This window comes from Salvelinus fontinalis, chromosome 6 (assembly GCF_029448725.1).
Source record: "Salvelinus fontinalis isolate EN_2023a chromosome 6, ASM2944872v1, whole genome shotgun sequence".
Lineage (NCBI taxonomy): Eukaryota > Metazoa > Chordata > Actinopteri > Salmoniformes > Salmonidae > Salvelinus > Salvelinus fontinalis.
Genome location: NC_074670.1, coordinates 16,758,389 through 16,768,667, shown reverse-complemented (window position 1 = coordinate 16,768,667; position 10,279 = coordinate 16,758,389). Strand labels below are relative to the sequence as shown.

The following is a 10,279-nucleotide window of genomic DNA, read 5'->3' as shown; positions in this document are numbered from 1 at the left end:
ACCTCAATTGAGCAATAATGTCCAGTTTATGCAAGTCATATTCATAGGAAAAATAATTAGCCTGGTCGCCCTGCCTCCTTCTCCTAGCCCTACAGAAACACAGCCCGGAAGACTTCCTGTTGTGTGATGTCATTGGAAAGCCCATCCAGCAACCAGATGGAGCCGTCCAATGGGAGACAGAGTGTCGTAGGGGTGTGGCAGAATGGGAATGCCCGCTGCTATTGGTGGACATGTGGCGGCCCAAGGATGGGTTTGAACGCCGCTTTGAGATCCAGAGACGGGACGACTACGAAAAACAGGAGAGGGAGAAAGAGAAGGAGCGAGAGAGGGAAGGAGAGAACCACACAGGTAAAAGGGAAATATAGTGTCTCTAGATGACCAGCTCTTACATCTGGGGTTTCCTACAGTCATCCAGTGAAAAGTGTACTTTCTTTATTTTTAATGATATGTCTGGATGTCGTGGTAACAGGTGTACGTTGGAGGCGGAGCCGCATACAGTCGGGGGGCGGGGCTGAGGAGGGCGAGCGAGGTCATCGAGGACGGAACTCGGAACTCAGGAGGAGCATCAGCGACATGAACCTCAGCCTGAGGCGTCGCCAAGGAAACCACGTTGGCAATGACCCCCGTCGCTCCGGAAACCACCCTAACAACAGTGCAGGACTCCAGGACAGGAAGAACATTGTGAGCATGATAGCTCCATTGGAGCACGGAGAGGTGAGCATGAGAGGATGTTTCAACACATATTGCAACATGATAGCAACAGGGCAACCCCACCTAATCTCAGCAGTGCAGCAGTCTGACCATAAAGACTCCTCCCTCTGTCTTAGATGATGAGGTCAAAGGTCAGAGACGAGGTGGAGCGGAGGAACAAAGCAGACAAGGCAGTAGAGGAGGAGAAAGACTACTCAGCCTGCGACCTGGAAGTGATGTCACAGAGCCTGATCCTCCCGCCCACGGACCGACCCTACTTCCTGTTGCTGCAGGGCTACGACCAGAGCAAGGTTAGACCTGCGCCTCCCAGATGATCACACACACACACCCTGAACATGACATCATACCTGCATTCCCCTAATCGCCACATACCATCACTGTTTCCAACCCTTCCCCAGCCTCTCCCATTCAACCCTGAGCACAAAACAGACTTACAGCAACACAATACCTTTGGAGACACACAAAACCCCACTGTGTACATCACTCCATCTCTCACAGTGACCTCACACAGGTCTTCATTGTAGCAAACTGTGACACACTTCATACCTTATCTCCTGACCTCCACACAACTTAAGATCTCCAAGATGTCCCCTTATCATAACCATGGCCTTCGGATGATAACAGACTCCCTCTCTCTTTCTTTCTTTATTTCCTTCTTCCGTTCTCCTCTGTGTGTGTTTTCTGTGTTTTCTACAGGACTTTGTTTTGTACATCATGGCAGGGCACACACACGTGTTTGGGCGGAAGCCAACGATGAGGGAGAGAGAGAAGGACAGAGAAAGGGAGAGGAAGGGGAAGAGGCCTCTGAAGGTGGAAACGTTCCTCTCTGCTCCAGACATACTGGCCAGGCACCTGCTGGTCAGGAGAGACTCAGCCATACCCGACGCTCCCTCTGGGCAAGGTAGGCCTGGTCCACAAACAACCCTAGTCCTAAATCCTGGCCCCACTCCTGTGATGTTTGCAGACCTGAACAAACAGAAAAGTGGCAGCAAAATAGGGAGTCTTTTCCATATATGCTTACATCTGTCCAAAGAAGTAACAATTCCTTACTACACGTTGACACCTGATTTTACAGTATTTCCATGTCCACAATCAATCTCTAGAGATCCTACCACTAGACACAGTTTATGAGCAGAACTTCAATTATAGTGTTGCTAGTTAATCAACCTATTTTCTCTCTCCCCCCAGCTCTGATGCGTCCCTTCAGAGGAGGAGCTGTCACACACAACGGAGAAGCTCTCTACCGGGAGGCGGTGCTTAAACCTGGGGACGTGGTCGGCATAGGAGGTCACTTCCTCTTCCTGTATCGTGACCCACGCGTGACCCCGGCCCCTCCGCTTGCATTGGCGCTGCCCTGGCAAGCTGACGTTCCCTCCACCTGCTGCCTCTCGGGATTGGTGGACAGACAGGAAGCGTTGAGGCAGTACCTGGGGTCCACTGAGGCTCTGCTGCGGTTCCAGCCCCACCACACTGACGCTCTGCTACAGGTGAGAGAAGAAAGACCCCTGTGTCTGTTAGTTACACCACTGTGTCTGCTACCTGTCTGCAACAGATTAGAGTAGAGAACTGTGTTATATAAGTAGGGGGAGGTACCTGAAACTTAAAGTATCTATTGTTACCACATATATTACTTTCTTGGTTGATAACGGGTACATATGAGCTGAAACAGGACTATAAATTAAAGCCACTGTTTCTCCATCAGGAGATAATCTCTAAGAACTCCTCTCCAGACTCAGAGGGCGGGCCTTTAGCCCCAGCCTTTCTCCTGTCAATCATGATTGACCACGCCTCCAAACACCTGGATCCCATCATCACGCCTAAGTTGCTGCTGAAAGCAGCCAATCAGATCAAAGGGATCGTTTGGGTGAGTTCATTTGAAAGACTGTCTAGGATCATCTCAGTTGTAATAACGCTAACTAGCCATAGCTCCGTCAAGACTGACAGAGAAAGATACACAACAGATAAAATAGGATTGTAAAGGGTTATAAAGCCAGCCCCAGACTGACATGTCTTTCTCTGAAACACTGTAGGCTGTGAACAGGGATTAATTTAGACACAGACAGACAGACAGACAGACAGACAGACAGACAGACAGACAGATGCCTGTCACTGTAGATGAACAGAACAGGGGATGAGCTGATGTCACTTCCTTCTGGAAACTGTGTTGTAATTGTCCTGGTGGCCTGTCCAGACTTTGTAACCCAACTCACCCCCCCCCCCCCCCCCCCCCCTGCCACTAAGCCGAGACGTGTCTCTCCTCTCATATCCTCTCTTCCCTCTCCAACTCTTTTTACAGGACAACATTAAGGAATTCGGGGATAAGCATCCCACGCAAAAGTAAGATCATTTCTGCTCAACGTCATATTTCAGCTGTTTCCTGTGTTTGGAACTTCCCTTAGGGCTGTATTAGGGGGAATCAAGAGCACTGATTGTCCAGCTTGTGTGTCTGTAAATAATGTGATGAACATGCAGATACTATTTAGCATTATGCAGGGATTCATGATTAAAATATGTGACGTTTACACAAAGTATAAACTGTATATGATACTGATAAACTAATACTGTACACAAATATCTATTAATATTAATGTTCATTTAGCAGATGTTATCCCAAGCGAATAGCAGTTAACAGATGTAATCAGATGTAGTGGGACCCTGGGTCACACTTTATGTGGATAGTCTGGATTGTCCATCTGTAGATGCTCTACATATGGTCATATTATCAACAAACTATCTGTTGATAAGTAACTGCATGCTAAGTTTACGGTTAGGGTTACGTTTAGAATAAGGGCTAGGATAAGGGTTAGGATCTGGGTTAAGGGTTAGGGTTAGTAGACAGTTAGTTGAAATGTTACTGACAGTCTGTAAAGCATCTGCAGATGGACTATCCAAATGTAATTTTTTATGTTACCTTTATTTAACTAGGCAAGCCAGTTAAGAACAAATTCTTATTTTCAATGACAGCCTAGGAACAGTGGGTTAACTGCCTCGTTCAGGGGCAGAACAACAGATTTTTAACTTGTCAGCTCGGGGATTCGATCTTGCAACCTTTCGGTTACTAGTCCTACGCTCCAACCGCTACGCTACCTGCCGCCCCAAATAAAGTGTTACTGAACCCCGTCACTGCATGCTCATTAAAATAGATCAAGGACTTGCTGTAACTCCTTGAGATAGATGAATAGATAGTGACAACAACTTCTATAACACTGTGTGTGTTCTGGTCTGGTCTGTCCAGTTCCACAGAGCAGGAGGTTGAACTGAGTGCGCCCAGTGCACAGAAGCTGTCCTCTGACCTTCGACCTCTGATGTTCTGGATGTCCAATGCCACAGAGCTCCTCAACTTCTTCCAGGTCAAAGTTGAGGCCATGGAGAGAGACTGGGAGTTTGAGGGTGAGACACCCGTGTCATAAGAGTCTGTTTCCTCTTGATCAATGCAGATCACCATCGATCATCTGACAAAAAGCTTCGTTCTCCAAGAAAAGCATTTTGTCATATTAACCTTGTCTCTCTTTTTGACGTCACACGGCCGTTGTATCTTTGTGTCTCCCTGTCTTCCTCTTCCTGTGTGACATTCCTGCTATCATCATTTAGCCCCACAGTAGTCAAAATAAGTTAGTTTCGTCATTGAGAAAGTGAAATATATTTTTGATTGTTCTACAATAACAGTAGTTATATGACAGTAGTTAGAAGTTAATGCATATATATCTACCCTCAGCTCCTGGTGACCCGGTGTTGTCAGCTGACCTGGACACCTGCTCCGAGGCCCTGGCGCAGCTTGATGACGTGATAATGCACACCTTCCAGCAGTGCGTGTACCACCTCACAAAGGTGAGGGAGGTTGAGTTACCTCACACTCAAGACACAGTCCAGTTACCGTACATAATTATATCCCGATCAATACATGAATTCATCTTTCTCTGTCGCTCTGTCTCTGTCAGACGCTGTACTCCCTCCTCCCAGCTCTCCTGGACAACAACCCTTTCTCCAGCCTGGAGAAAGAGAAGGAGAGAGATGAGGCAAGGGAGATGGATGGGGGTGAGGGTGGTGGAGGGGAGGGAGAGGGGGATGATGCGTCCTCCCTCCCCCCTACAGTGGCTGGGCTGGTGGAGGTTTACCGCTGCTCCCTGATGCTGTCCCGGGAGGCCTGCCTCTCCCCCCCACTCACCTCCCAAACCTTCGGCTACCTCTTCTTCTTCACCAACACCTCCCTGCTCAACACACTGCTGGAGAGAGGTGAGAGGGCAGGGGTCATACTGGGGCCCAAGGTCAGGGGTTGGTCTGAGGAAGCTGCAGTCATGAGCTAAGTGGGTTCCACATTACACATGCAGAAATTGCTTTCCGCTACACAAGCCATTGTTTGTGCACGAACCATTTAGTGTAGAGGTCATAAGGGGATGAGCGCTACCAAGCACAGCGAGACAGAGAATCTGGGTGCGGCTCTGAAATAACTTGAACTTTCCAACCCTGGTTCAGATGTGCACTAACACATACACACACACACACACACACACACACACACACACACACACACACACACACACACACACACACACACACACACACACACACACACACACACACACACACACACACACACACACACACACACACACTACATCTCTTTCTGTCTCATCTTCCTCTTCTCTCGCTCTGTCCCTCACTCCCTCCCTCTCTCAGATGGTCTGTTCTCCTGGTCTAGAGCGGTCCAGATCCGTACAAACCTGGACCTGGTTCTGGACTGGCTGCAGGGCGCGGGACTTGGAGATATCGCCTCTGAGTTCCTGAAGAAGCTGTCCGTCACAGTCAATTTCCTGTGCGTCCCTAAGACCCGCCTCATCCAGGTAAAAATAATGCTGGTTTAGCCAGTTAACAATCAGTCGATTTAGCAAGATAATGACCCAAAACAAAACATTCTGGATAAAGAATCATGTTTTGGTCTCGTTGTTTTTGTTGTTGTGTTGTTCTTCCTCTAAACCTATTTGACTTATCACACATCCACCCCTAGCCCCTACCTCTAGACACTTCCTGATGCCTTCTCCTAAAGCTGATTGGATCAGATAGGTATAAACTGTATGATAACCGCTCTAGGAAGCTAGATAGACACGTTTTTCCATTAATTTGTTCACAGCCATTTAGTTATTTTCAGATATAAGGGGTAATCTAGAGGTGACAAGGGGCTAGGGGTAGATTTCAGATTTGGCATCCCATCTCAGTTGTAGACATTGCTGATATCGTCCACTTTTCCTCCTTCTCTGTTTTGTTGCTCATTGGTTCTTCACTTGTCTCTCCCCCGCCAGTCATCCTGGGCCAGCCTACAGGAGGACCATGCCTTGCTAAGCCCCACCCAGCTGCACCATCTGCTGACCCATTACAAGCTGGGACCGGCCAGAGCCCCACCGACCTCCTGGGCCCCTCCCCCTGGGACGGAGCTCAGTGGAGGTGAGACACGAGAGGGGAGGAGTTGGGAGTCCTGGAGGGTCATTATGTAGGAGCTAATGCTGCATTCATAACCAAGTGGGAAGGTAGTATTTACCATATACGACTGGGAAAAAATCCGTGTGAACTGTCCTCCAACTAGTAATTACTAGTGGGAAACTTGTCAATCATCCCTAAGCTCTGACTTCTCCAACATTCTGACCTCTGACATCACCTACTAAGAAATAGACTTCTATAACAGCATTTTCAGTAGTTAAATGTAACAACAAAACATAAATTATAAATAGCAATCTATTAATATGGTTTTTGAACACTATAATTTGTTTACAAGCATGATAGCTCTACTTTTAGATTATGGTTGATGAAGCTTTTTGGACATTAGCCAATCGGTGTTTCTCAATGAGTTTAAAGCATGTGAATGTATCTAACTGGTATTTACGACTTCACAACTTCCAACTTGGTTATGAACACAACATTAGATACAACTGCAAACTTGAGATAAGTAGAATGTTCATGTAAATTATGCATTTATGTCAATTAGAAAATATTTGTGATCTCAAATCAGGATTCAGCCCTTAGACATTCCGAACATTGTTTGTACACATGTATAGAAGGGGTATGATTTCTTCCTAAGAATCTCAGACCACTAAATTTCTATTCATGCTTTTCTGTCCAAGACATCTTCGAAAGTTTCCTGGACCACCCCCCTCTCATCCTGCCAAATGAGACGCCTCAGCTGGACCTCTCCCAGCCAATCCCCAGCCCTGAGCTACAAAAGGAAGTGACACGCTTGCGCAACTTCCTGTGGGGACTCGACCAGGATGAGCTGCCAGCCAATCAAAGGACCAGGCTGTGAGTGCTGGACAGTTGAGCTCCGGGTAGAAGCTACCCTTAGGCACAGTTCTAGGATCAGTTCACCATCCGCCTCAACCATTAAGGGAGAAAGACACAAAACTGACCCTTGATCAGCATCTAGGGGCAACCTCATTCATCTCAGCAACTTTGAAATTAACCCTATATTGAACCCTCTCTCGTAAGACAGATGCAATGGATAGGAATGGCAACTGGTGTGAGGAATGGCAACTGGTGTGGGGAATGGCAACTGGTGTGGGGAATGGCAACTGGTGTGAGGAATGGCAACTGGTGTGGGGAATGGCAACTGGTGTGAGGAATGGCAACTGTCAAAAGAAAGTCATAACACAATGTAATAGTTATCTAACCGTAAGACAATACAACTGTTCTTTTACTGTTCTCTAAACACTCTTTATTTTGTAACACAATGCCTGAATGCAGTGGTTGCCTGAAAAAGAAATGTCCTGCAAAATGAAGCATAAATGATGGTATGACAATGTTATTATGTAGAAGATATCCCTGTAGGTCAGCTTTATACTGGATGGATGGAGGCTCACAGATATTCTCATATAAAGAATATAGTAAATGTGTATTGTCACAGAACATTAGATTGTATACCAAAGTAAACACTAACACTATGAAGGAAACTGTTTTACCATGTGTATTTTATTTCTAACTGTCCTCATATTATAAATAAAATGTTGGTACCCTATGATCTGTCCATAGTGTGTTTCCTTTGTTATGGCTGTTTTGTCCTTGTTTTTTTATTACTTTGATTGTACCACACAACTGTACCACACAACAGCTAGACAGGGTCTGGAAAGGTGAATGTCCCGACTCATTTTGTACCCGGGGTGCCAGAATGAAAGGACCACAAGGTGGCGACAGTCAACCCCTGGAATGATGACTCAACAGTTACTAGACTATGGAATTAGCGGGGGTCCCTGTCAATCAACCCGATTTCCGAAATATCATATTTCCTGTGTGATTAATAGGTTATTCCAACATAGACATAACATACGCACGATGGTGCTTCCATGGCTTAGGAAGCAGATGACGACCACACTCGATGATGATGCCTGGCTGTGCCAAGGTGAACTGTCTGAGGGGTCAGAGAGAATGACTCCAATGCAGTGGGTAAGATTTTTAATTTCCTCTCTGTGCGGTGATGACACACGCTGAACAGTCTAATCAGTTTGTTCCTTTATTTCATTAATGCGCCATATCCGATAGTTGGTCTCATAAAATGTCCAGTAGCTCGTTTAAGTGAAATTAGTGCGCGGTTTTCGTGGATGGGCAGCAGACGGGTGATGTCAGACAGTGTGGTGTGGGTAACATCTGTTTGTGTGACGGCCTGCGAGCGTCTCATAAACCATGTTACTGTAAGTAACCTAACTATTTGTTGTCACTCGGTAGACTCATGCCGAATTTCTAAATAAACAAAGTAGCCTACTTGCCCATAATAGCCTAGTGAGAGTGGAAAAAGTAGTCTGTCAATTTATCTTTGTTCTACAGTTTTGGAGCATCCTCAAATTCCCACGACTTCATGAAGTGGTATTTATCTAAAATCTCAAGAAGTTGGGCTTGTCTTTTCCTCTAATGCTTTGGCTGGTAGCCAAACTTCTTCCTTTCGTCCGGTCAACAACTTTGGCTCAACGCTTTTATGGTAAAAAGCCCGAAAACAGTCCCGAAAGAGAAAGGACTTAACAGTTGAAGTCGGAAGTTTACATACACTTAGGTTGGAGTCATTAAAACTCGTTTTTCAACCACTCCACAAATTTATTTTTAACAAACTGTAGTTTTGGCAAGTCGGTTAGGACATCTACTTTGTGCATGACACAAGTCATTTTTCCAACAATTGTTTACAGACAGATTATTTCACTTTTAATTAACTGTATCACAATTCCAGTGGTTCAAAAGTTTACATACACCAAGTTGACTGACTTTAAACAGCTTGGAAAATTCCAGAACATTATGTAATGGCTTTAGAATCTTCTGATAGGCTAATTGACATTATTTGAGTCAATTGGAGGTGTACCTGTGGATGTATTTCAAGGCCTACCTTCAAATTCAGTGCCTCCTTGCTTGACATCATGGGAAAATCAAAAGAAATCAGCCAAGACCTCAGAAAAAAATTTGTAGACCTCCACTAGTCTGGTTCATCCTTGGGAGCAATTTCCAAATGCCTGAAGGTACCACGTTCATCTGTACAAACAATAGTACGCATGTATAAACACCATGGGACCACACAGCCGTCATACCGCTCAGGAAGGAGATGTGTTCTGTCTCCTAGAGATAAACGTACTTTAGTGCGAAAAGTGCAAATCAATCCCAGAATAACAGCAAAGGACCTTGTGAAGATGCTGGAGGAAACAGGTACAAAGTATCTATATTCACAGTAAAATGAGTCCTATATCGACATAACCTGAAAGCAAGGAAGAAGCCACTGCTCCAAAACCGCCATAAAAAAGCCAGACTACAGTTTGCAACTGCACATGGGGACAAAGATCATACTTTTTGGAGAACTGTCCTCTGGTCTGATGAAACAAAAATAGAACTGTTTGGCTATAATGACCATCAGGAAAAAGGGGGAGGCTTGCAAGCCGAAGAACACCATCCCAACCGTGAAGCATGGGTGTGGCAGCATCATGTTGTGGGGGTGCTTTGCTGCAGGAGAGACTGGTGCACTTCACAAAATAGATGGTATCACGAGGAAGGAAAATTATGTGGATATATTGAAGTAACATTTCAAGACATCAGTCAGGAAGTTAAAGCTTGGTCGCAAATGGGTCTTCCAAATGGACAACGATCCCAAGCATACTTCCAAAGTTGTGGCAAAATGGCGTAAGGACAACAAAGTCAAGGTATTGGTGTGGCCATCACAAAGCCCTGACCTAAATCCTATAGAACATTTGTGGGCAGAACTGAAAATTCACCCAACTTATTGTGGGAAGCTTGAGGAAGGCTACCCGAAACGTTTGACCCAAGTTCAACAATTTAAAGGCAATGCTACCAAAAACTAATTGAGTGTATGTAAACTTCTGACCCACTGGGAATGTGAGTAAAGAAATAAAAGCTGAAATAAATCATTCTCTCTACTATTATTCTGACATTTCACATTCTTAAAATTAAGTGGTGATCCTAATTGACCGAAAACAGGGAATTTTTACTAGGATTAAATGTCAGGAATTGTGAAAAAGTGAGATTAAATGTATTTGGCTAAAATGTATGTAAACTTCCGACTTCAACTGTACATCATTGTCACTGTCTCCAATTCTAA

General features: G+C 45.3%; 1 protein-coding gene across 1 annotated transcript in view; it reads left to right on the top strand.

The window, feature by feature from the left end:
• Positions 1-7,714, top strand: part of LOC129856810 (ras-interacting protein 1-like) — a 13,075-nt gene extending 5,361 nt beyond the window's left edge. Inside the window, exons 2-14 of the mRNA XM_055924521.1 lie at positions 61-348; positions 470-714; positions 828-1,001; positions 1,408-1,612; positions 1,900-2,198; positions 2,414-2,575; positions 3,008-3,048; positions 3,947-4,101; positions 4,427-4,539; positions 4,650-4,944; positions 5,389-5,552; positions 6,009-6,150; positions 6,825-7,714. Coding sequence (XP_055780496.1) covers positions 61-348; positions 470-714; positions 828-1,001; positions 1,408-1,612; positions 1,900-2,198; positions 2,414-2,575; positions 3,008-3,048; positions 3,947-4,101; positions 4,427-4,539; positions 4,650-4,944; positions 5,389-5,552; positions 6,009-6,150; positions 6,825-7,003 — 2,462 coding nt within the window. The 3' untranslated portion in view covers positions 7,004-7,714. The remainder of the gene's footprint in view (positions 1-60; positions 349-469; positions 715-827; positions 1,002-1,407; positions 1,613-1,899; positions 2,199-2,413; positions 2,576-3,007; positions 3,049-3,946; positions 4,102-4,426; positions 4,540-4,649; positions 4,945-5,388; positions 5,553-6,008; positions 6,151-6,824) is intronic.
• Positions 7,715-10,279: the final 2,565 nt, after the last annotated feature.